The 26665-nt window shown below is 43.6% G+C and overlaps 1 protein-coding gene across 1 annotated transcript in view; it reads left to right on the forward strand.

Annotated features, from left to right (window-relative positions):
- Positions 1 to 26665, forward strand: part of TCF7L1 (transcription factor 7-like 1 (T-cell specific, HMG-box)) — a 130461-nt gene that overhangs the window by 859 nt on the left and 102937 nt on the right. Inside the window, exons 2-3 of the mRNA XM_015419506.1 lie at positions 132 to 195; positions 2525 to 2655. Of these exons, the coding sequence (XP_015274992.1) occupies positions 132 to 195; positions 2525 to 2655 (195 nt within the window). The remainder of the gene's footprint in view (positions 1 to 131; positions 196 to 2524; positions 2656 to 26665) is intronic.

Genomic DNA, 26665 nt, shown 5'->3' on the forward strand with positions numbered 1-26665 from the left:
TAAGCAAAGGAAGAGAAAGTGATGGCGGGGGTGGGGGGGCTAGAGGAGGACAGCTTGGTATGGGGAGTGGGGTGTTTTTCAGTCACTTCATCCCCCTCCTTTTCTTTGTGTCTTTCCCCTCACTTATATAGGCAGAGAGGCCATCTCAGCAAACACGGGAAAACTTCCAGAAGCCGCGGGAGTCTCCAGCTGAAGGTAAAGATTACTCTTCTTACCTCAGAAATTGAGCAGACAGTGGCAGCTAAGAAGAAGAGGGGGAAAGGGGGGGGAGATTTTACCATCTTCTTCATACTGGGTGTTTCCTGGAGCTGCCGGTTTCCCCTTCACTTTCCTGGGATGAGGAGTTTCCATACACCCTTCTGTCTCTTCTTTTTGGCTTGCTGCTGCCCCCTTTTGGCCCTGATCCTGGCAAGTGTAGAGAAGAAGTTTGTCTGGTTTAGGCTGGTTGGAACTGCAAATCAGTGCAGCTGACTTAGTGCTGGATGGTGTTACCCCAGCTGAGGCTGTGATTCTGTGCTACCCTACTGGTAGTTTCCATTGAGCTTGGAGCTTACCTGTGAGTAAATATGCATAGGGTCACACTGCAGGTTTTCTTATTTCAAAGTTTTACTTTCAATAAATTCTGGAATCCTGGGAAAAGTCACAGTTACAGCAAAACCAAAGCAAGTTGTGTGGTATTCTTAAAGACTACCCTTTTTCTTGATTACATCCCATGTAATCATCTGACAAAGTGAGCTCTAGTCCATAGAAGTTAATGCCACACTTATCTGTGAGTCCTTAAAGTGCCACAAGATAATTATGGTGTCTGGGTCCTGCAGCTGTTGCTGTTTTTGTTAGCCACGTTAAGTTTGTGGAGATAAGGTGGGGTATAACTATTTAAATAAAATAAATAGTTTAGACCAGTCATATTCACACAGTGGCTTAGGACATACATGTGGCTCTTTAACATGTCACTGGTGTCTGTTCTGATCCACTGTTCCCTGTTGTGGTACTTGTTCTGTCCTTCAAGAAAGTAGGCACAGTCCTTGCCCAGTGGGGCTTGTGGTTGGCAGTTGGTTCCCATCTTGAAACAGCTGCCATCTGAGGAATGGGTAAGCTGCAAGCTTCCCTGAGCTTCAGTTCTTATTTATGCCAGGGTTGGAAGTAACTGTGGTTCTTTTGGTTGATGGTAAGTGCAAACATGGTTCTCCGTCAGCTGCAGAGTGTGTTCTCCTCTTTTAGACAGAATTGGGCTCTGCTAGAGCACTGAAATTGGAGGATTTCAGTACCCCTAGGTACAATCAAAGGCAGTTCAAGGGGAATTGGTCCCATGGTAAGCCTTTTTTAGAACTGTAGCCTATTTATTTACTTTTCCAAGTACTGTGTTTGGATATCCTTTTAACTGCATGCTTATGAAATAGTGTTTGTATCAATGTTGATATGTGTGCTTGTGGAACACATAAGATGGCAGTTCTTATTGAAAATTAATTTGAAGTACTATTGTATAATCATGTATATGTTCTTAATCCATACTTCTAAACATGTCTGTCTCACTGCATTCATATAGGTCAGCTGGCAAATATGTCCACAAAAGTTACTAGCTATCAATTTTTTTTAGCAGCATGCCTGTCTACAAGGCCTGTATTATAATTTATGGTATTATAGGAGAAAAAAGAAGTGCTTTTGAGGTAGTGTTTATTGGCCGCAGGCACCAGCTCTTACCAAGTTTGTTGTACATGTTTAGAAGTGTGGTAAAAGGCTATGAGTCTATGTACACTTGGTCAGAAGTCCCACTGAACTCTGTAGGACATGTTTCTAATACAAAGGTTTAGGTTGTACCACTACCACTTTATGTGTTTTCAGGTGTAGAAATGTGTTATGCCACATTGGGTGTTTTTTAAAATACAAAATGTCACATATTTATTTAAGTTATTTATGGACCATTTTTCTTACTGAAACCCAAGGTGAGTTATACCATGTAAATCAATATAATCCACAGGATGTGACATCCAATAAACAATATAATAGGATTTAGGTTACAGATGTCTGAAACAGAGCTGAAACAGATCATCAGTATAAACATGGTACATTAAATGATACAGAAATTATGTAGTAGGATCATATAGGAACAGACAGTACAGACTATGCACAGTAGTAGAGTCCACATTCCCTTTCCCTTTATCAAAGTATCTTTCTGAACAATTTTTTTTACCATACAGCCCCATTATCTGTGTAAAAAAGTCTTCCTGCATGGGCATTTGTAAATAAATTCAGTGGTGCTTAGGTCAAAGAATGTGTTGGTGGGAAATAGGTAAATGACACTCATGTGCAGCTTTAAACGCTTAGCAAAACACACCATTAGTTTTGCCTTTACTCTCTGCCTTTAATTCTAGTTATTCTCTTAAACCCTGCTCATCATTAAAGAAAGTCACTACTACTTCTTTTCAGTCCTTCAAATTCTTTTACATATTTAACTTGTGGGTTTTTGTAGCTTTGCAGCCTTAGAGTACCTCTAGCTAAATGTTGCTTTCCCCCTCTTCTCTAGCAATCAGAAGACAGCAGGATGGAAGTTTTTTTAAAGGGACTCCTTATCCAAGTTATCCCTTCTTGATGATTCCAGAGCTAGGAAGCCCCTACTTGCCCAATGGAGCCTTGTCCCCAAGTGGTGCTCGCACAGTAAGTGCCTTAGTTTGATTTGAGATATGAAGTTCTTCATCCTGTGTGGAGGAGAAGTTAAGAGGAATGAAGTTCATGCATATGCTTTTGCCCTGATGAAGGTTTCTGATTTACTGATATCTCAAGATAGTAAACATCATCTGAGAGGCGCTCTTGCTGAATGGAATGTTAAATATACCTACCTTTCAGATATGGAGTTTGAAACTGATATCTTGTGATGTATTTCTGTCTAATTTTTAGTTTTTGTTATTTACTATATTGAAGAGATTTTGCCGTGTCGGTGAGGTTTTCCCTTGTTTTTGATTCTTTCCAATTTTACTGCTCAAAAGAGTATATACGATGCTTCATATGACAATTGAGAGGGTTGAGAAATGTGAGGATTTCTTTGGATTTTTTCCCCGGTGGGTTTGATTTATTTCTGGGGAAAGTTCTTGCTGGGTGAGAGTGTATACACATCTAAAATCCAGGTAGTAGGATTGTGTCAAAGAGATAAGTTACTCTTGCTTTGAATGAGTAAATATTTCCAATAATTTATTGGTTTTGTATCTGTGTAGGCACTGGTCATATAAAAATCAAGGAAGGTTAGTGTGTGCATCTAGATGTGCAACTAAAAAAGGGTAGACTTATTAGTCCTCAAATCTCAATCTCTCTCTCTCTCTCTCTCTCTCTCTCTCTCTCTCTCTCTCTCTCTCTCACACACACACACACACACACACACACACACCATTCTATACAAGTTTTTTAAAAAAACTGTGTTCCAAGAATCTTTGCTTTCCCTTTTATTAGCATAGGTTCCTAATGCAATAATTGATAATGCTGAACAAGCTTCCCAGAATGACAGCTTGCCCACTATTACTGATCTCCTGCATTATGTATCCACAGAGGAATGTTGAGAGTTTCTAGTGTACAGTGTCTGCTCCTGCTGAGTGAGAGTGAGGCTCAGCACAAGTCCCCAAATCTTTTAGAGCATGCAGATGTTCCATGGCAGATGCACAAGACTTTTCTTGGCAAGCTAGTCAGTGTGGAAATGGTTTCCTGAAGCTATAACATTTGAAGACCATTGTTCTATCCTTACATCTTTGTATAAAAGGATCATAGAACCATGTCCTGCTTACTTCTGGACAGATGGTTTGGATACTTTGTTAATATACACCTAAACTATTTCTGAAAGTGAGTATCTGAGTTTGTGGCCACAACAAAATTACCTTGAGGGGTGGCCTAAGAGTCTGTGTTGATTCTGGAATTTCTTTTAGGGGTGGGGAAAGGAAAATTTGGTAAATATTTTGTTTGTGTTATTCTGAGGTAAGATGCAACTTTTTCTTCATGTTACTGTGGAGCTGGTGTTTCTAACAAAATGCTTCACGTGGTGTAGATGCAGTGAGAGAGGAGAGATTTGAGTACATTAATCTGGGGGTAGCATTGCATGTTCTTCAGCCTTAGCTATAACATCTGTGCTGAAAGTGGTCAAATTGATAGATAAATCAGTCCAAATGAGAAGCTGTGGCCCTCAATGTAGAGTTATTGATTTGAAATAGGTAATGAATTTTTTGTAGTACTTAGGCACTGTTTCAGATGTGTTTTGTATCTCAGTGTCCCAAGAAGCTATTTCTGGGGCATTTTTTACTTAAGTGTTTACAGATCAACTGCTTTGAAGCACACTATAAAATGGTTTTCAGAGAAAAAGAGATTCCATTGTCTTCATTTACTAATTGTAGAGACTCCATTGTTGATTTTGGTAAACTTTAAAGCAAATACTGCAGTGTTGTATAGTTTATATTTTACATATCTCATACAGCACAAAATGAATGCATTTTAGTATATCCAATATAAAATGACACTGTATTGGTGCAGTACTGTTTGGGCACTGCAGACTCCTTGTAAATGTATATTCTAGATACAAAGAAACCACAAATATTTCTTACCTTCTTTTACATGGACAGGTATCTATGGTAGTCAAATATAGCAACTCTGCAGAATCAAAGTATTGTAAAAATTTCTTCAGAAAAATAATGAAAATGTTTCTTTAATCAGTAGTTCAAGGTAAAACTTGTTTGCCACTTTATTTCTTGCCTTGGTTCTGGAAGGGGTGGATAAGTCAGTTTTGCAATGATGTTATACAAATGAAGTGTTACTATCATTTTAACAGGACTGTAAATATGGCCTGGAAACTGATTAATAAAAGAATTACCGACATGAGCTACTTGTGCAAATCTAGCAACACCCTTTTTCGTCTTGTTTGCACTACTTTTCTCATTTAAAGGGAGACTTTAAAAAGCTGTTAATGGCTTGACATTGTTTCTCTTTCCACCAACATTTAAAGAAGTGATTAAGCAAATTGGCCTAGCATTAGACAGCTTAAATGACAGCAAATTGAATTTCTCTGAGCACTGACTCGAATCCCAACTCCAGTTCCAAATTCTGCAAATACTGCAGTCTTCAGGAGCACATTGTATTCTGTGGCCATTAAAGGTTCGCTGCCTGTCTGCTTATCATGCCTAAACATAAACCTATTATTCTCCTTTGGGTTGTGCCATGAACACCTTATCAGCTATCAGTTTCCTCATCAGGGATTACCAATCTTGTTACTTACTTTGACGCTTTTGTCCCTGAGGCTAGGAAAATGTTTTGTAATCTGAAAAAGTGTTTTTAATAGTGATGATGATGATGACTGATTGTTGGCTGCGTTTTTAAATGGGCCCAGGGAGCCACTACATTCCTGTGTAGTGCTATTTTAACAATTACATTTACTTGATCGTAATAGTGAATGTGATGGTCAAGTGGTTGAGGGAGAACAAACTGAAGGTGAATACAGATAAGATGGAGGTGATGCTGGCTGGAAGAGATACTGCTTTGATTGGAATTTTTCTGCGTACAACTGATGGTATGCAGCTTTTGCTGAAAGATGCTGTTAAGAGCTTAGAAGTCTTTCTGAAGCCTGTTCTTCATTAGAGAGACAGATGCCCATGCTTTCCCCCCAGCTATATCTAGCTAGGAAGTTGGCTCTTTAATTGCAGATGCCTGATTTGGCCATGTTGATCCATATTTCAATAATCTAAAGGTAATATGCTATATGTGGGGCTGTTCTTAAAGATGATTGCAGCTGGTGAAAAATGCACCAGCCTGTTGTTATCTGGAGCTAGCTGGTAGAACTATGTCACTTATTCTAACATCCTTTCACTGGTTTCGAGTTAGTTTCTGACTCTCATTCAAGGTGTTGGTGCTCACCTTTAAAGTTCTTCATTACTTGGGTGTACATATTTGAAGGGCCACCTGCATGCTGCCACTCTGTTCTTCCAAGGTTTACTGCCGCCAGTTACCCACCCACTCCCGGTTACCCTAAGGCACATTCAACAACAGTCTGAACTCAAGCTTTTTCATTAGCTGTCCTCCTGGGAAACCTTTCCAGAAGGTGGGGGGCTCCTACCCTCCTAGTTTTCCAGCAAAGCTTCAAAGCATTTATTCTTCTGGTCAGCCTGAGCAAAGGGGGAAATAAAAACATTTCTATGCCACCTTTTTACCCAAATAGGGTCCCCAGGGCAGTGAACATAAAACATTTGAACATTAAAAACATTGAAAATTATATGTACAATAATTCAAAAACATTTATGCTAGTCCGCAGAGTCTAATGGACCAAATTGGGTTCCAGAATGCTCTGTGGGATCCGATGCCTTCTGGCGATTCATTAGGTGAGCTGATACAGGATTGAAATACCCATCTCTCTGAAGTCATTGATGAAATTGCTCCCTGATGACCTCTTTGCTCCCGTCCCAAACTATCCGCATGGTACACCATGGAGTTTAGGGGGATGAAGTGGGAACTTAAACTACAGCAAATTTGGTGATGGTCTCATAACAAAGCTGCAAGAACATCCTATAGAATGTTTATGAAGTTCTATGAGATGGTGGTGAAGACAGCAAAAATAGAATTTTATGCTGTTTCCATTGCATCCACTAGCTCTCGCCTAGCTCAGTTGTTCAGGATAATTAGGTCTTTAAGTTCTCTTGATGAAAGAACACAAAAGATCAGAAATTTTGCTACTAGCTGCGAGGGCTTTGCAAGCTTTTTCACAGATAAAGTCTTGTCATTCCACAATGTCAACTCTCTTGGGCCAGTGTTGACAGAATTCTGGGTGCTGCTAAGCTGACCACCTGCCTCTTATACCCATGTCCATTGTGGCTGGTGAAAGCTGGTGGCAATGGAATACGGGGCCCCTTGGTAGACATTATCAATCTGTCCCTTACACCAGGGGTCTACCCAGGGGAATTAAAAGAGGTGATGGTGATACCACTCTTAAAGAAGCCATTGTTGGAGCCTACTGATCCTTGCAATTACTGCCCAGTCTCAAATCTTTTGTTTCTGGGCAAGGTAATTGAGAGAGCAGCAGTGGAGCAGCTCTAGAACTTCCTGGAGGATACATCGGCCTTGGATCCATTCCAGTCCGGCTTCTGCCATGGCCTTGGGACAGAAACTGCACTGGTCATTCTCAGGAACGATCTTCACAGACAGCTGGATCAAGGCAGCTTGGTGCTGCTGTTATTGCTTGATCTGACAGCAGTGTTCAGCACAGTCTACCATGATTTGTTGACCTACCGCCTCACTGACATAGGAGTCCACAGGGTGGCCTTGAAGTGGCTTACCTCATTTCTCCAAGGTCAGGGACAGAGGTACTAGGGGAGAGGATGTCACCACAACACCCCTTGGTTTGTGGAGTCCCTTGGGGCAGTCCTCTCCCCAATGTTGTTTAACTTCTACATGTGCCCCCTTGTCCAGATGGTATGGAGTTTCAGGCTGGGTTGTCATCAGTATGCTGGTGACACCCAGCTATAGCTGCTGGTGGATGGCTGGCTGGACAGTGCTCCAGATAATTTGGCTGAAGGGTTGGAGGCTGTGGTTGGTTGAAGCAGAGCCAGCTGAGACTGGATCCATCCAAGATGGAGGTTCTGTGGCTATTTTTGTTTGTTTGTTCAGGAGTGGGGTGCAAACCCCTGGCTCTGGAGGGTGTGCAACTAACACTGACACCCACCATCAAGAGCCTGAGTATGATTCTGGATGCCTTCTTATTGATGGAGGCCCAGATCACAAACGTTGCCAGACTGGCATTCTTTCAGCTGCACCAAGTCAGGCAACAGCCCCCCTTCTTGTCTTGCCGAGACCTGGCCACAGTAATCCATGCAGTCGAAATCAGAGCATGGCTTATGACGTTTAAATATTGGCCATGTCTACATTATAATTCTGACCCAGGGAGCCTCATATTCCAAATGTTCTCAGAGTCTAACATGTCAAACTGGCTAACATATATCGAGAAAAAAATTAAGGCCATGGGTATTTTTTTGGATTCACTGACTATGCTCCCATCAGCAGGTGCATTCCAGTTGATCAAACAGAGGTTGTTGGATATTGAGCATCAGGAGTTACACAGTCTCACCAAGAAAACCTGCTGTCCTCTGAGCTTTGTGATTCCTCTCACTGTAGGTAGGATGGCTTTATATTTATCCTACCTACAAACGGCACAACTACGCAGAGCTTTCTCTTTAGCCAGATTCAATGCCATGCCATCTGCCATTCTATATGGCAGACTCAATAAGACAGCATATGTGGCTAGACATTGCCCTTGTGGAACTGGATGTGTTGAGACGGTCTTACATGTTTTGTTGCGATGTCACTTTTATTTAAATATATGCTCTAAATATCTATATTGGCCAACATGATGGGTTTTTCAGATTCCTATAAAGTTTACAAACTTTTGAATGATTCCTCTGTTGAAATAACTGAGAAAGTGGCTCCTTCAATCCGCCATGCTGCCACGTCAAGTACAGTTTTATTCAATGTATTTGTAATACAGTGTCCTACTTGTATACTTTTATAATGACTTTGTTCTAATGATATATGCCAATAAAGGTTGACTTGACTTGAGTAATCCATGCAACAGTCACCTCTAGGCAGCCCCATAGCCAGAACTTTTTGGCTGGTGGGGCAGGGGCCGGGTGCTGGGGCAGGGGAGTGTGGAGCGGGGAACTTAATTAGGCTACCCAACAGTGTGTGGGGTAATGAAGGAAAGAGAGAGAAGGCATGCATTTTCTCTCTTTCCTCCCCCAGGATCCCCCCCATGGTGACGGGGAGGCTGGGGAAGGAAAGAGAAGCCACTCTGCCACTTCTGGTCAGTTTCACACCTCTCCAGCTGGTGTAAAACCTAACAGGTGATTGGGAGGAGTGAAACTGACCAGAAGCAGCAGGGTGGCTTCCCTTTCCTTCCCCAGCCTTCCCACCCCCCACTGCAGGGGAGAGGTACAACTGAGGTGGGGGGGGGTCTGGCATCCTCCTGGGATGGGGCAGGGCATGTCTGTGGCGGGGCCCCATCCCCAAGAGGGAACGGTGGCGCAGGCTGTAAAAAGCCTGCAGTAACATATCACTGAACAGCCTTAATAGCTGTTCGAGTCTCACCGCGGCCGGAGTGAGCTCCCGGTCCTCGTCCTAGCTCCTGCCCACCCAGCGGTTCGAAAGCCTTCAGGCAAGTAGATGAATGGGTACCCACTCCTAGGAGTGGGGGGGCACCTTCCTCCCTCCACGAACTGGAGTGCAGCAGAAGCAGCGATGGAGATGGATGGCGTATGGAGATCTGGCGAACATGGCAGCGGCTGACGGCGAAAGGCAGTGGGCGACCCAAGACGGTGATTGGCCTGGAGGGCACGGTGATGAGATGACGCAGCGTGGTCGGAGCCTATGAGAACAGAGACTGGCTGCTGCAGCCATCACACAGCTGCGCGCTGCACGAACCGTGCCTGAAGGAGTCGCTGCAAAGAAAAGAGTAGACCTCGCCGAGAAAAAACACTGCCTGGAGACAGAAGATCCCTCCATGGATGAAACAACATGGAATAGCTCGGCTGCTCAGGTGCCCGGTAGGCAGTCACCCTTCCCTGTATTTGTGGCCCTAGTTAGATGAAATGTAGAATGCTCTGTAAACTGCTCCGAGCCTTCGGGAAGGAGTGGTATATAAATGTAATGTAATAATAATGTAATAATAATAATAAGTGCCCCACGTGCCCCACTGTGGCCACAGACCTGCCTCTAGGCTAGATAACTGTAAGTTGCGCTATGCAGGGCTACCCTTGAGGCTGATCCGGAAGTTGCAACTGGTTCAGAGTTCTCACCAGAACCTCATTAACAGCACATATCCAACCAGTGCTATGCCAGCTGCACTAACTCCAGGTTGAATACTGGATCAAGTTCAAGGTTTTGGTATTAACCTTTAAGACCCTAAATGGTCTGGTACCAATGGGCCCACCTCTCCTGGTATACCCCCCAAAGAGCATTGCGCTCAGCAGTGAAAAATCTGGTGGTCCCTGCCCCCCAAAGTATCCAGCTGTCCTTGACCAGAGCCAGGGCCTTTTTGTTGACCTGGTGGAACTCTCTGCCTAGTGGCATCCATGCCATGAAGGACTTAGTACAGTTCCACAGAGCCTGTAAAACAGAGATGTTCTGCCAGGCTTATGTTTGAGGACAACAATGACTCTTATTAGTCTGGCCCCTCCTTTCCCACTCCCCCCTCTGGGGTTAGGATAAATTAGGATAAATAAAGTCACAAGTTTTCTCAGAGCTGTTCTCTCAAGAACAGTCCTTTAAAGAGCTCTCTCAGCCCCACCTACCCCACAGGGTGTCTGTTGTGGGGAGGGGAAAGGAGATTGTAAAACACTCAGACTCTGAATGAAGGGGGAGTATAAATCCAATCTCTTCTCTTCTTCACATCAGTGATGATGACTGGTCTTGCACAGCAAACTTCTGAGGACTGCCTATAAAAAGTGATTTAAACAAACCCAAAACATGTCCCTTAATCCATAAATCTGTCTCCACATATCTCAGTATCTAGTCAGAGCAGCCCTTGTTTGCATCAAACTGGAGAACATTGACAAAAGCCATCAGCACAGTCTCCATCCTGTAGCTCAGGCTGAAAGGGGTTTGGAGGCAATGAGCCATCCAGGAAGGTCTGCCGCTGATCCACAACTGCTCCTTTATCATCTTGCCTGGGAAGGGCAAATTAGAGATTGGGAGATAGTTTGCCAAGTCATTCTTGTCTAGTAATGTTTTTATTACAGTTTGCCAACCTCTATGTTTCACCTGGGAATTTCCTGCTATTACAGTTGATCTCCAAGAGCAGTTTGCCTGTAGAAAATGGCTGCTTTATGGCCTTATACCCTGCTGAGGCCCCTCCTCTCCCGAAACCCCACCCTCTTCAGGTTCCACCCCCCCAAATCTCCAGGTATTTTCCAACCTGGCCCCCACCTGGTGGGACATGCTCCCCATCGAGATCAGGGCCCTGTGGGATCTTACTCAGTTCCGCAGGGCCTGCAAGATGCAGCTGTTCCGCCGGGCTTTTGGATGAGGCAGTGGGCATCCATATATGGCCTCCCCGAGGTTGCTGTCTCCTACCTGCTGGCCATCCATCTATCAGCAACTGGCCATATCCATCTGCATTAATGGGTTGGAACATTCACCAATAGCTATAACACTGTGCTTTTAAATGTTATTGTATTCTTGAAAGATGATGTGACCTGCCCTGAGCCTGCTTTCAGGATGAGCAGGCTACAAATACAAAAAATAAATAAAAACCCAGAGCAGGCAACCCTATTTTTAAATTAATTACTACTAGCTTTAATAAGGGCCGCAGTGGCTCAGTTGTTAAGATGCTTAGCTGCAGACCGGAAGGTCGGTAGCTCAGCAGTTCGAGACCCAAGTGCTGCATGACGGAGTGAGCTCCTGTCTCTGGTCCCAGCTCCTGCCAACCTAGGAGTTCGAAAGCAAGAAATTGCAAGTAGATAAATAGGTACCGCTTCAGTGGGAAGGTAACAGTGTTCCATGCATCTTGGCATTTAGTCATGCTGGCCACATGGCCACGGAAAAGTCTTTGGACAACGCTGGCTCTTCGGCTTGGAAACGGAGCTGAGCACCGCCCCCTAGAGTTGGATTTGACTGGCTTTCAAGCAAGGGTTACCTTAGTAACCAAGGAAAAGAGCCCTGAATCAGTGATTTATTAAACTTAGAATTTAAGAACTTAATACTGTCTGGAGTGGAAAATGTGTACGAAAGTACTTCAGTAACTTATTTCAATGAAATAAAGCAATCTTCTGAGAAATCACTTTGAGTTATGGGTCACAAGTGCAGCAACTCTAGCATGAGAGCAGAATCACCAGATTGGTTTTGTGTGGTCTGCACCTAGGGCTGCCGGGTCTGGCTTGGGGGGTTCCTGCAGATTTGGGGCAGTACTTGGGAAGGGGATTCCATTTCTCCCAGACTGTGGTTTACCATACAGTCTGTTCTTCAATGCTATCAGTGGTAATTTCAGGAGAACTCCAGCCCCCATCTAGAAGTTGGCAGCCCCATCTCCAGCGTATGTTGGAGAAAATATAGACATAAGTAGGATTTGCTTGTGAGACCTTACAATGCTTACAATGCTGCTACTGTTATTGTTGTTGCAGGGAGAAAATGTGCACTGTGATACAATAGTACTCCATTTTAGATACTACTCCAGGGCAGCATCTCCAAAATGATAATCACTATTGTTTAGAAAATGTCACTTAAGGATGTTTGGAAAGAGAGCTGGTTCTGTTATAAGATGAAGTTGTCAGCTGTAGAATTTGAAAGTAAATGGGTTCATATGTCTAAAATGTTTAGAGTCACAGATTGAGGAAGGTAAAAAGTCTTCTGACCACTCTAGTACTCTCCTTAGCATTTCCTGGATAGTCAGGAAAGTTTTCCTGTCTCCTACTTTAACAGGGGGACAAAAATAATGAGAAAGTATTCATATAGAGATCTTTCTTCTCAGTTTCAGAAAGAGACAAGGAGTCAGTGTGTGCTTCAAATAATGTGTTATTCAAATACAGTTCTTTAACATTGTAGAATTGAATGTGGCAAAAGTACTTGATCTCCAAGCTCACAAGCTAGATTCATTCACATGCTAGATAGATATAAATGTATGATGTAATAGCAGACTTTTTAAATGAGAATTTTAAATCAGGTTTGAAATAATTAAAGAACAGAGCTGTGTCCTGTAAAATAACCTGGTTTAAAATAATAGCTGACAATATAATGGTCTATACTCACAAATTCTTAAAAGTGAATCTTGTTCCTCTATTAAATACATTGAGAACACTTGGTTTAAAGCAGGGATCCCCAACTTTGTGAAACCTTTGGTCGCTATGGGATTTTTGAAAACAGGTTGTAGGTACCACCACAAAATGGCTGCCATAGAAGTGCAGCTGATTACAAAATGGCTTCTATAAGGACTAGGGCCAATAACAGTATGTTGGGAGATTTCAAGCCCAGTGTCATGCTATGTTGCATGTAGCTGTTTTCAAATGTGTGCTCCCTGGGCACTTCAGGAGCAACTCCTACTTTTGTAAAGCAAAGAGCCAATCCTGGCTTTCCTTCAACTTTTCAAATAGACACTTTGGAGAAGATGGAAATAGGCATTGTTACTTTTTGTCTGTAGGTCTTTGAACTTTGGGTTATGGGTTATGGCTTGTGGCTGAAAACATAAATTAAACTGAAGGTATTTGAAAATCTTGAGCCAAACAGCAGAAGCATTGACTTTCTATGTCATGGAAAAACACTGTTTTACCCAGTAACTACCAACCCTTCAAAAACAGTACTTTCACTATTTCTGTTGCCCAAAGCATGGAAGTTGTGTTGTTGTTTTTTGTCTTCCAGTATTGCTGAAAACAAGTACACCTTAAAAAATAGGTATTTTATTTATTTATTGAAATTTCTGTACAGGTAATTATATATAAGTTCACAGAATCCGCATTGTTGTCAGATGGCCATCTGGCCTCTATTTGAAAACCTCCAAAGAAGGAGAGCCCGCCACTTCCCAAGGAAGCCTGTTCCACTGAGGAACTGCTCTGTCAGGAAGTTCTTTCTAATGTTTAGCTGAAAACTCTTCTGATTTCACTCTGCCAACAAAAGTCCGTATGGTCAAAGCAACGATATTCCTAGTAGTAATGTATGGCTGTGAGAGTTTGACCATAAGGAGGGCCGAGAGCCGAAGAATAGATGCTTTCAAATTATTTATTTAATTTATTTATTTTTATTTATTTTGCGATTTCTATCCCGCCCTACCCAGTGGCTCAGGGCGGCTAACAACAATCTAAAAATTCATACAACAATAAAAACAATAGTACATATATAAAAACAGGTGCTTCAATCTACAATATTATACTAAATGCTCAGCAGCTCACATTTGCGATCGATGTTCTTGATAGCGGAGCGCCAGGAACGGTAATTCCCCAACACCAGCGCTGCCACACCACCTCGATCCAGATGCCTACGGAGATTGTCAGTCAGAGCGACCAGTACTGTCTCTGTCCCGTGACCCGGGCGGAACCCAGACTGGAAGGGATCGAGGATGGAAGCCTCATCCAGGTAGCCCTGTAACTGTGACGCCCCTGCCCTCTCAATGAGTTTGCCTAACTAAGGCAAATTGGAAACCGGCCGATGGTTATGGTGCTGGAGGAGACTCTTGAGAGTCCCTTGCACTTATAACACCTTAAATCAGGGTCGAGGACAAAGTATGGCCATTGGGGAACAACTGTCCCGAAGGCACCTGCTAATTTGCAGAGTGCCCCAAGGGGCAGTGCTTTCCCCAATGTTATTTAACTACATGCACCCCCTTACCCAGATTGCCTGGAGGCATGGGCTAGGGTATAACCAATATGCGGATGACATCCAGCTCTATCTGCTGTTGGTCGGCCAGTCTGACTCTAAGTTGGAAGATCTGGACCTGGTGCTGAAAGCTGTGGCTTGGTTGGCTTAGACTGAGTTGACTGAAATTGAATCTAACGAAGATGGAGGTCCTGTGCCTGAGTCAGAGTGGCCTGAGGGTAGGGCTCCCATTCCTGACCTTTGATGGGGTGCCATTGGTGCTGGTGCCAGAGGTTAGGAGTTTGGGAGTGCTCCTGAATGCCTCCTTAATGATGGAGGCCCAGGTAGCAGCCACTGCGAAGTCAGCCTTTTATCATCTTTGGCTGATCAAGCAGTTGGTTCCCTTCCTTGAATGCAGTGACCTGGCAACAGTGATCCATACAATTGTCACCTTGGGACTGGATTACTGCAATGCTCTCTACATGGGGCTTCCCTTGTCCCAAATCCAGAAGCTGCAGCTGGTGCAGAATGTGGCGGCCAGGCTGCTGTTGGGCCTTCCTATGCAGGAGCACATCCGTCCTGTGCTAAAACCACTGCACTGGCTGCCTATAGCATACTGAATTCATTTCAAGGTGCTGGTTCTTACCTTTAAAGCCCTATATGGTCAGGGGTCTACATAACTAAGGCCTTTCCCCACATGTTCCCCAGAGAGTGCTACGATCAGGGTCCCAAAACCTCGTGGCCCTACCGGGCCCCAGGGAGCCAGGCTGGCTGTGACGAGGGCCCAGGGCCTTTTCAGTGGCAGCTCTGCACTGGTGGAATGAGCTCCCAGAGGATATCAGGGCCCTGTGGGACCTTTTACACTTCCACACAGCCTGCAAGATGGACCTCTTCCACCAGGCCTTCAGTTAGGGAGCCGCACCCAAGAATCTGTGGACCTGGCCCTAACACTAACATCATTGTTATTTTAATCCCCTGAAGACAGGGTAGCTTTATTTCTTTTGTTACACCTACAAAACTACAGAAAATAGAAAAGGGAAAGGGAAAAAAATAAAAAAACCCAGGGAATAAGACAGAAAGTAATAAAAACCCCACACTATGACTAAAAACCCAAGAAAAGAAGGTCATTAACAGTTAGTATTCAGTTAGTCATAAAAATAATAACTTTTCGTTTATGTCAATGAATTCAAGAGTTAGTGAGTCCGTTTTAGTAATTGTCTATTTTCTTTCTTCAATGTGCACAAAGTCTCTTTCATTTTCTCCTTCAACTGCGGGTCTTTGACTTCAAAAGAGTTATCTAGGTCCCCTTAGTTGCAAGTCGTATGTATCTCTAGCCGTGCCGCCTTCTGCTCCTCCTGGGTCACCATCCATCTCTTCCAGTGTGTCTGCTTGGCCCCCTCCGCCTGGTTGTTCTTCCTTCTTCGATCCAAGAAACTGCTTCAACCATTCTTCTGCTTTAAAGACCGAGTCAATTTTCTCCCTTTTATCTTTAAACACAACACCGTCCGGTTAAAGCCAGGAATACTGAATCTGGTTGATCTGAAGAGTTGAGACAAGGTCCTTGTAGGCTTTTCTTTTCTGTCGAATCTCAAATGGGGTGTCTTTTAGGACCCTGATGGTTGTTGTTCCCAGCTGCAGAGGGTTGGCTGCTGTCGCTTTGAGAATGTCATCTCTCATCTGCCTCCGGAGAAACTTGACCACAATCTCACCCGGCAAGTTGTTTTGCTTAATGTATTTAGAATAGGATCGATAAACCACTTCGATCTCTGTTTCCACTTCTGCTGATGAATTGCCAAGTGTTGAAGCGATTAGCTCTGCTGTCACATTCTTCAAGTTTTCTCCTGCCGTCTCCGCCACCCCCTGAAATCTGATAACTTTATTAGCTTTCTCCATTTGTAGATTCAACAGCCTCTTTTCCTGCAGATCTTGCCGTTGCTCCAACAGACCAACTTTATTTTTCACCTTTTTGGTATCATGCATTGTCTCTTTAAGCTTTTCGTCTGTTTGAATCGACTTCTTAACCAGCTCGGCTATTTGTTGTTGTTGCTTTGCCAAACTCTGGTTGGAGGCAGTCATCTGTTGGTTAATACCATCGAGACGTTCGTTTATGGGCCGGAGCAGCTCCGATAGCATGGAGAAGACATCTCCTTCTTCGATCCTCGGACTTTGCCCACCCCGCCCAACTTGTCTCGCTGTTTTTCCTCGCGCGCCGGCCATTTTCAGCTTTGTTTATACTAAAGAGCACCCTTTCGCTCTTCTTCAAAAGACGCAGATTTATCCGCAAAACAGCTAAGTCTTTGGCACACTTTTACGATTTGCTTCTCTCCTCCCCCCCTCTCTTTCTTTATCTCCATTCAGTTTGTTTACGTCTGGGATTCTTTCCCGACGCCGCTTCTGTTGGGGGGGGGGAACTCACTTTTAAAACTTTTTCGCTCCGTTTTCTTTCCGTTTCATTGACGGTCTGCTCACAGACTCCTTGTAATCTCACCCATTCGATGACCTTCTTGCTTGTCCCAGCTGGCCTCAGCTATGCTCGGTAAAAAACGAGCCTCGCAGGGGGTGGACCGATTGGGGCAAAAAGGAGCGCCTCAATTCCCCGGCTTTTAGCCATCAAAGAGGTCGCCCCCCCAGCGCCCCTGGCTTGGAGCCTTTAACTAAGGCTCACCTTGGGGTGCCACTTGAGGTGGCACTCCTCCAACACCCCTGGAGCGCGGATTGCCTCCCCAGCTTCAGGGGAGAGCATCCGCCATCGCTGAGCCGTAGACCGGAAGGGAACACTAACATCATTGTTGACAGCCAATCAACCCAGACTGTGATGTCAGCCAGCTGTCGCCTGAGGAGGCTGCTATCCCCGCCATCTGATACAAACTAGCACTTTATATTTTATAATATTTATAATTGCACTGTTTTGATTTTATTTAATTCTTGTTTTAATTGTTTCATACCTTCGTGTAAGCTGCCCTGAGCCTGTCTTAGCAGGGAGGGCAGGATATTAAATAAATAAATAAATAAATAATAAATCAGTCAGTCCTAAAATAAATTAACCCTGACTGTTCCCTGGAAGGCCAGATACTGAAGCTGAAGCTCAAATACTTTGGCCACCAAATGAGAAAGGAGCACTCACTGGAGAAAACCCTGATGCTGGGAAAGACTGAAGGTAAAAGAAGAAGGGGATGGCAAAGGATGAGATGGTTAGACAGTGTTATCGATGCAACGAATATGAAATTAAGCAAACTACGGAAGACGACGGAAGACAGGAGGGCCTGGTGTGATATGGTCCATGGGGTCGCAAAGAGTCGGACTCGATTATGATTATGTGTTTTGTATTGTAATCTTAATCTAATGTTGTTTTTACTATATATATATATATGGATTTTAATGTATATATTTATACATTTATTGTTAGCCACCCTGAGCCCACCATGGTGGGAAGGGCGGGATATACTGTCCCCTCTGTGTTTAGAGGAAAATGTTGAAATCAGGAGATCTCCCTTACCTTGTGGAGTTATGCTAAGCACAAACATTTTCTGCCCCTTAATCACTGGAAGCAGGGCATAGTTTCTCTCTGACTTCTGAGGTTTCAACCATGGGCAGCCCATACCTTTTCAGAAGGTGTCTGTTTTCACAGGCATATAGAGTAGAAAGCTGCAGGAACCTTCAGAGTGTTGAATTTTGAAAACGGGAATTTTCTTTGCTGTTTAGCACTTTAACTTCATAGTCCAACTGTGTAATTTTCCGCATACTTTGAAGAATAGGTTCATATTCAAGAGAGGTGAAAATAAGGGAAATGTGTTTTTCTGCAAAAAATAAAATCAAATCTTGGTTTCTTAGTGTGGGTTTGCCTTGCATGAACAACTGTTCTCCCAAAGTCAACTTATGGGTAGCCCTGAACCAGACAGCTATATCTCAACTTTCTATATAATGTGTGCTGGATTCCTTCTGTTGTCTTTCTCAAGCACGTAGATCCCTGACTCCCTGTAGTTCTATCATTTTCTTAATGGTTTGAGGACATGAAGATGTTTTTGGGAAATAGTCTGCATAAAGGGAAATCCATTCACTTTGATTATTTTTTTGAATATTATGTAAAACTTAGTGTGAGTCCTAATCAGAGTTACACTCTTAAGTCCAGTGAAGTCAGCTGGCTTAAAACACTGTAACTCTGCTTTGTTGCGTTGTTAGTGAACTATCTTATAAGAACAATCTATTAATATCATACATTAAAATACAGAAATTAGTTTAACTAAAACCCTGTTATTTTAGGATAACTTGGCAGTATCATAGCATGTTACTGAAAAATAAACTGCTGACATGCACAGTGAAACTGAAAGAATTTGTTTTCTGTTTCAATGTATGCATACCCTGTGTGTTTATGTGAACAATTACTTTTTAACAGAGCTAACACGCTTTGCTTCTTGGTGAATGAATTACTGTTGCCTGAGAACAAAAGAGAAAGGTCTGAGAATTTTTCTCTCTTGAGATTTCAGAGCTATTTCACCTGCAGGAATAAGAACAGGATGGGGCATGATAGCAAGGTAGTATTGTGAGATACAGCATTTTGCTGACAGTCCGAGCCAATCAAGGGCTTCTAAAATGTCTGTTCAAAGGGCTTATTTATAAATGGCTTGGATTATTTTGCCTAACTGCAATAGGAGAACTTGGAACTGATCATCAAGTCCCTTGCTGAATTTGTTGGTTGTGTAATTTTTGTATATTCTGCTCTTTTGAGTATCTTGTGTTTGGAATGGGTTTAGAAGGTTAGATAGAAGCCTGAATGCTTTGTCTCTAGAGAAGCCTTTTTCCTAGCAATACAGTCTGTTTCTTATTTAGAGTTATTGTTTTGTTACATTCTTATATGTGCTGTAACTGCTTCAGGCATGAGATAAACCCCAAGTTCTGTGTTGCAGTGAAAAAAGTGCGTTCTGGGATGAGTTGCAGCTGCTTTCTTACCTAATAAATACAGAATGAAGAAACTCTTCTGTTGTAACTGAAGAATGTGATTTGGATGTATGGATATGACTGTATAGAAGGAACTGTTTGTTCACCTCTAGTAGCTGCAGAATAAATGGAAACAATGTTAAAGTATCAACTGCCTATAATGTTTAGATATAAGTACCATTGTGTTGGTATACTTTCTAGGCAAATTCATTTTTGCAACATAGTGATGAAATCCCAATTGGAAGATGGCAGAGAGTGAAATGGCCACTTGCATTTCTCTCGATTGCCATAATCATATTGGAATACTGGTAGTCTAGAATTTATTTCCTCTCCCCCAGCTCTCTAAGGAAATGCCGGGTGGTGGTGTCATCACCTTCCTGGCCATCCAGAATCTAGCAAGAAGTCAAACTACTTGCTGCACAAATCTAATAACTGAAATAAGTACCATGGACAAAAAAGGCTGCATTATATTTAGTTTTCCAAGTATCCTGCAGATTATGTGCTTGTTTCCTGGCAGTTAGAGTCAGTGCAGCCTTCCTGAAGGGACCTATTACTTCACTGTAGTGGGTGTGGAATGCATGCCATCTCAGTGGGACCATGAGAAATGCAGCTTGGAAGCTGAACAGCAATGGAGGAAAATAACAAAAGATCTGAAGCGAGAGTGTTACCTCCAGTGGCTTTTTACTAGGGAACTGATTAATTGGGAGGGCAATGGAAAAAGTAAAAAGGGATACATGAGAAGTTGGGATGCAGTATGGGGGTGTAGATAAAATAGGGGAAAGGGGCTTAGTCCAGCTACATCACATCAGAAAATATTTTGGAAATAGAAGAGCTGAGAAGAAAATGTGTTAGCACTGCTATACTGTTAACCTTTTAGTCACATTACTGAAAAGAGTCTATTGAATCCTGTAATTCAACTTCCTGTCCCAAGTCAAGGCTACCTTTACTGAAGCATCTCAGCCATGCAATATGTCACTCGGATAAGTAACAACTGTCCTGGGATAAGTAGCTTAGTGGCAAATTGCAAGTCTGTCATTCTTTCCTTATCTACTTTTCTTACTGCTAAACCAGTTCTCCTCTTCTTGTGTGTTAAGTGCTGTCAAGTTGCTTCCGACTTAAGGTGACCCTATGACAATTACTTTCAAAATGTCCCATAGGTAACGGCCTCACTCAGGTCTTGCCAACTGAGGACCGTGGCTTCCTCTTGAACTGTGTGCTTGATATTATTATTTTTTTATTATTTATTGAATTTCTACCCTGCCCTCCCAGCCAGGCCAGCTCAGTGGATGATAGTGGATGGATGTGGAACTCTACAAGTAATCTTATTCATATGAAAGCAATTTTACTTTTTGAAGGTTAAAAATAATATTCTGTTAATGCAGCCTAAAATAGCATTGTTTTTTGGTGACGGAATCATACTGTGGTTATTATTAGGTGTTTTTCCATTGTAGCCTTTAAATGCTTTATTAGAAATGTTACTGCCCCCAAAGTAGATACTGAGTAATTCAGTCTTATTGTCATCCTAATGTATGTCCTCCTCAACTAGGTAGTGGGCCTATTGCATATTTTTCACCTTTTCTCATATGAATGTAAAATAGGCTTGCAAATGGCCAGTTGTATTTATCACATTACCTCTAAGAATAACCTCTCAGTGATGAAGAGGGAAGACTTGTCAAATGGAAAAAAGTGAATCATTAAATTTGTCTCTGTCTCTCCTCTGTTGATGTATTACAAATTATTTGCTGTGGTGTAAGAAGGTAGTGAAGGTTTTCTGTAGATTATCCACTTCTTTGAATTTATTTACAGGATTATTGTCAAATCCTTTGTTGTTTGTCACACCTCTTACTTGCAGCTTGTCTTGTATTTGGCTCTTCATTTTCTTCAGTACTTTGTATTCAGTATTCTCCTTTCCACTTTGTGGAAATTTTCTTGTTGGTATTCTGATACTTGATAGATGATATTTGCAAGTAATATTGTCAGTGTCAGAACTAAGTTTGAGTCCAGTAGCATTTTTAAGACCAAGAAATTTTAATTTAAGGTATAAGCTTTTGTGTGCTGTCAAGCGGGGTGTCGTCCGCGAGGGGTGAGCCGCCTGTGGCCGTCCTGATTCAGCTCCCTATTGTACCCCGCAGGGCGCTGATTACACCACAGGAAGGGTCAGAGCTGAGGAAGGAAGTCTCTGAGGAGGGAACTGGCTTCAGACGACGGGCAAGGCAGAGGGTTTCCTCACCCCCTTGTCCCATTCTGGAGTCTGGCTTTCGGCCCCTCGAGGCACACAGCTTGCCCCCCGCTTCTCTCTCTCTCATCAGCCAGTGGGAATTAGCTATAGCCAGACCAGGTCCTCCTCCTCAGCTGTTTCCTCTCCTCCTTTTATTACCCCCTCGGCTCCTTGTCCCACCTCTGCCTCGACCCTGCCCCCTGTAAAGGTATTGATGCCGTCCCTCCCAGTTTCGCCCTTTCCTTTGCTTCCGGGATCGTTGCTCCAGCCTTCTCCGTTTCTCCCCTCTCATACGGGGCTGTCTGCGTCCGCTCCTGCTGGGATGGCTCCGCGGCTTGGCTCCTTCGGTGCTGCAGCACCACCGCGACCTCAGACTCCTTGGCGACGCTTGCCTCCCTCTCCCCGCCTTCGTCCTGGGTGAGTGTTGTTTGCTTGGAGAGGGAGGGACGTTCAGGTGAGCCGTCCCCTGTTTCGTCTCCCTGCGGGTCCGGGAGGTCCCGGTCTTGACTGGGACATGTGCGCACACACTTCTTCAGATACAATGAAATGGAAATTACCAGTCCATACATATACATAGAGGGCAATGCTCCCTCTAAGCTGTGGAGTCTTGTGAGCAAAAATTCAACTTTGTGAGCTCCTGGCATTAAAAATGTGAGTTAGCAATTTGGCTACTGCATAAATTAGTTTGCTCTGAAGCCATCCTTCCTGAGCTAAGACAAAAATGTGTGAGCCGGAGGCTAAAGAACTGTGAGCAGGATCACACTAACTCAGCTTAGAGGGAACATTGGTAGAGGGTGAGCAGTAAAGTAGCATACAGCATAATGAACATGTTTAACAGATTCAAGGACAAAACAGGAATAATGCTCTTAGTTTATATGGTTAACATTTGTTTGGGTTTCATTCCAGGGGGAAAACATAGTAAAGGAAATAAATATATCAACATTGGAGATTGATGGGCAGATGTATCCTTAATTGTGAACTGAGACCGTGCCATTACACTTCGTCTGTCTCCTCTCAAGCATGGAGGTGACCTTACAGCATCTTCTTCTTTGAAGTGGGGCGATTGGCTGTGTAGAGTTATCTCCCCTGTCCCTAGACCAGCGAAATACATTCTAGTCTACCGTTCCAAATTACATTCTACTATTCATTACATTACATTACAATCTACTATTCTAATCTATTATTCCAAATAAGAAATAAAATAAAGAGGATGTATGGGCCTTCTACGGGATTGGTGAGAATATAGATGCCAGGGCTGAATGAAGTTAGCATATGTAGTGAGGTAAGAAACCAATATCCCTTTAAGTCCTGGGGATTCCATTGTTCTGAGTGTTGTAATAACTTTCAAATTTCCATTTGTTCCTGAAGTTCCTTTGCAGTAAAACAGCTACTTTGAGGTCACACATTGAATGAAGTGGTCTCAGTCTTGTGATTCTTGATGTCAGATTTATTTGCCATATGTAGAGAACTCAAGGGCATTCTTGGCATTTAATGGCATATACAATGTTAGAAGAAGAGCATGTAAATAAGCCTGAGATGGTGTAGTTGATGTTGTTAGGTCCGGTGATTGTGACGTCTGGGTGTATGTGGCAGCAAAGTTGGCATCTGGGTATATTGCAAGCTCTGGTACCAATGTCCATGCTCAAATTAGATGTTGTTTTTTGTGGGTGAGGAGTTGTTTGAGATTGGGGAGCTATCTGTGAGCAAGAAAAGGTTTGCCTCCCCAAGTACTTGTGAAAGAGAACTATCATTATGCAGGAGAGGTTGTAAGTCACTGATGATGCATTGAACTGTTTTGTGTTGAGAGCTGTATGTGACCACTAGTGGTGTCCTGTTATTGTCTGTTTTGGGCCTGTCTTGCAACAGGTTTTCTCTGGGTACCATTCTGGCTTTGTTAATCTGTTTCTTGACTTCATCATGTGGATACTTTAGCTCCAAAAAGGTTTGTTGTAGATCCCTCAAGTGAGAATCTCTGTCCGTAGGATTGTAGCAGATGCAGCTGTAATGTAGAGTTTGGCAGTGTACAATGTTTAGTATGTTTAGGATGGTAGCTGGAGGCATGTAGGTATGCTTGTTGGTCAGTAGGTTTCCAGTATAAGGTGGTGTCTATGCATCCATTGTATATTTTTACAGCTACCCACCTGAGTCTATTCTCAGTGTCAACTGGTGAATCCATTTACATGAACTCATTTCCAGTCTCATAACAGAGACTGCTGCTTGTGTGGTCTTCTTGGAGGTGTGTGGTGGCTTGATGATACCTCCTGATGACACTTCCTATCAGAAGTAAGCCTAAACTCCAGATGATGTCTCCTACGGTGGGAGATAATACCCACTCACTTTCAGCCAGGAGATCAAGGTGTTGGTGGAGCTCAGTTCAGTTCAGTACTTTTAGGATCGTTCTATGCTATGTTCTATTTTACCTTTTCTTCATCTGTGCACTGTTTCCATAATTTCTTTGTCCTGTGTGTCTTAACAGTAGTTTTGTTTTCAGCTCTGTGGACCACATTGAGTGAGGTGATAATGCAGCAGCCAGGCCATTGTTGGGGGTGGGAGGATCATATCACTCCAGTGCTGAAAGTTGTGCATTGGCTGCCAGTCTGTTTGTTTGCAGGCACAATTCAAGTGCTGGTTCTTACTTTAAAGCCCAAAAAGGCTTGGTATCCAATGGCTTGAAAGACCATTTCCTCCCATATTGTGCAGCCTGCCAATTTAAATCTGTCTAGCAAACCCTGCAGTCTGTGTCCTGCCTGCAGAGTTGAGGCAAGTGGCAACCAGACACAGGGCTTTCCAGTATTGTAACCAGTGTTCTCTCTAAGCTGAGTTAGTGTGAGCTAGCTCACCGTTTTTTAGCCTCCGGCTCACACATTTATGTCTTTGCTCAGGAAGGAGGGCTCCAGAGCAAGCTAATTTATGCAGTAGCCAAATTGATCGCTCACAGCTTTAATGCCAGTAAATCACAAAGTAGAATTTTTGCTCACAGGACTCCACACCTTAGAGGGAACATTGATTGTAACCTGTCTTATGGTGCACTTTTCTCTTTGAAGCTTTCCTGGAGCCTACCTTGCTTTCTTTTAGGCACCAAGCCAAAAAATGTCTGTTCATCCGAGCTTTTAATTAAGGGGTTGGTTTTGAAACATTATTTTAGTCTGGATGCTGTTATTTTAAACTGTCAGTGGTCTATTTTGATGGTCTGTGTCAGAGGTTCCCAAACTTATTTGGCCTACCGCCCCCTTTTCAGTAAAGAAATTACTCCGCGCCCCCCTGGAAATCTACCTTCAAGAAGTGGACAAAAAAGATGCAGTGACAGATTTGCACCCAAGGCTCCTACCGCTCCCCTGGATCGTTCCAGCGCCCACCAGGGGGGTGGTATTGCCCACTTTGGGAACCAGTGGTCTATGTTGTTATACTGGGCTGGGTTTTTAATGCTTTTAATCTTTTTGTTTTGTTTTTTTATAAGTCTCCTTGGGTAGGTTCCTGGAGAGATGGCAGAAAGAATTCTAAATAAATAGTGGTACAGTAATTTTAATGTATTTATTTGCTTTATTCATACCTCCATCCTCCCTTGTGGAGACCCATAGTGGCTTATATTGCTCTCCCTCTGAGGTGGAGGCCATCTTGTGGGAGATTCCCATCCATCATCCAGGGAGGCAGGACTAACTCAGTTCTTTTCCTGCCTCAGTAGGGAGAGCAGCTAGGTGTAGGCTTTGCCTAAACCCTCATTCGTTTCTGATCTGTTGTTTTCAGATTCATCTATTTTGTTCCTGTTTCCAACTTATCTCTTCTTTCTCTTTTTTTAAAAAAATTCCTCTGACTGTCCTCCTCACCTCTTGGAGCGTTCTCCTTCTTCCTCTATTTCTGATCCTCCTTTAAATCAGAAATTGTCTGCAATTATCATGGCACATAGAGAGGACAGTGACTTTTTTTGTCTGCTGCAGAGGGTGATGCGGCCGCCCGCTCCGAGGTAAAAAAAGACCGCATGGCAAAGAAGAGGGCCGCAGAAGTGAGCGGCGCATGGGCCACAGGCGGCGATGGGGAGGCAAAACGCGCCAAAAGCTCTTAGCCCCAGTCTACAGCGGAGCCCACACAAACAACGGCTGCCATCTTGGCCGGCGCTCGCCGCAGTAGCGCAGTTGAGGGGAATGGCCAGCAAAGCCGGATTCCATGCGTTGAGACACCCGGGAGTGGGCATGCAGAGGAGCATTACTGCTGATACTGCGTATGGAGACGATGAGGAAGCTTTGGCTCTGCTCCTTTGTCTCCTAAAGCTATGGCCTTTTTCAGGAGGGCTATGCGCCAAGAGATCACCTGTTTCTGTAGGCCTTGGGGCCCGAGGGTTCACTAGATCTAGATCTTCCTCCTCCTCTCCCTCCCCCCATAGACAGCTCTTGGCCCACTAAAACTGCGCGAAAAGGTTTCCCTATGGAACCATGCCCCCTGGATTTTCAACAAGGGGATGACGACAATGTCTCCATGTTTCCAGTGAGAAGGAGGAAGGGGAGTTTTCTTCTCATGACGAGGAGAAAAAGGAAAAGGGACCAGTTGTTACTGAGAAGTCCTTCCACTTTTTTTAAGAGTGAGGACCTTCACTACCTCCTTTCTAAGACTCTGTCTGCCCTTAAAATTCAGAGTGCACAGCGCACTGGGAACAAGGGTCCTGACGTTTTATAAAGCAGGATGGTTCAGAGATTACTGATGAAATGTTCCCACCAGATGATTTCTCTGAAAGAGCATTTCCCTTCCCAAACTTTTATGTGTGCAAAATCAAGGCAGAGTGGGATAAGCCATTGCCCAATAAGCCCAATCCGGGGATTGTAAAGAGGTTGTATCCTGTTACATCTGCTGCATCAGATCTCTTACAGGTCCAAGTTGTGGATGCTCCGGTGACTGCCCTGCAGTCTTCTGAGTTGCTTTCTGAAGATGGTCATGGCAACCTGAGAAATAACCTTGACAAGAGAATGGAGTTCACCTTACGGAAATCCCATGAGTCATCCTCCATGGCTATCAAAGCATCTTCAGCGGCATCCACGGTTTCAAGAGCATCCATCATGTGGATGCAGAAATTGATCCAGATGCTGCCAAGCAATGACTGCAGGCTGTTGGAAGGTGTCAGTAGAGTTCTCAAGGCCATATCCTACACCACTGACACAATAATAGATTCCATGGTGCTTTCCTCCAGAGCCACGGCATCCGCTGCCGCCACCTGACGCATGGTCTGGCTACGTTCTT

This window comes from Gekko japonicus, unplaced genomic scaffold (genome assembly GCF_001447785.1).
Source record: "Gekko japonicus isolate JY-2015 unplaced genomic scaffold, Gekko_japonicus_V1.1 scaffold795, whole genome shotgun sequence".
NCBI lineage: Eukaryota > Metazoa > Chordata > Lepidosauria > Squamata > Gekkonidae > Gekko > Gekko japonicus.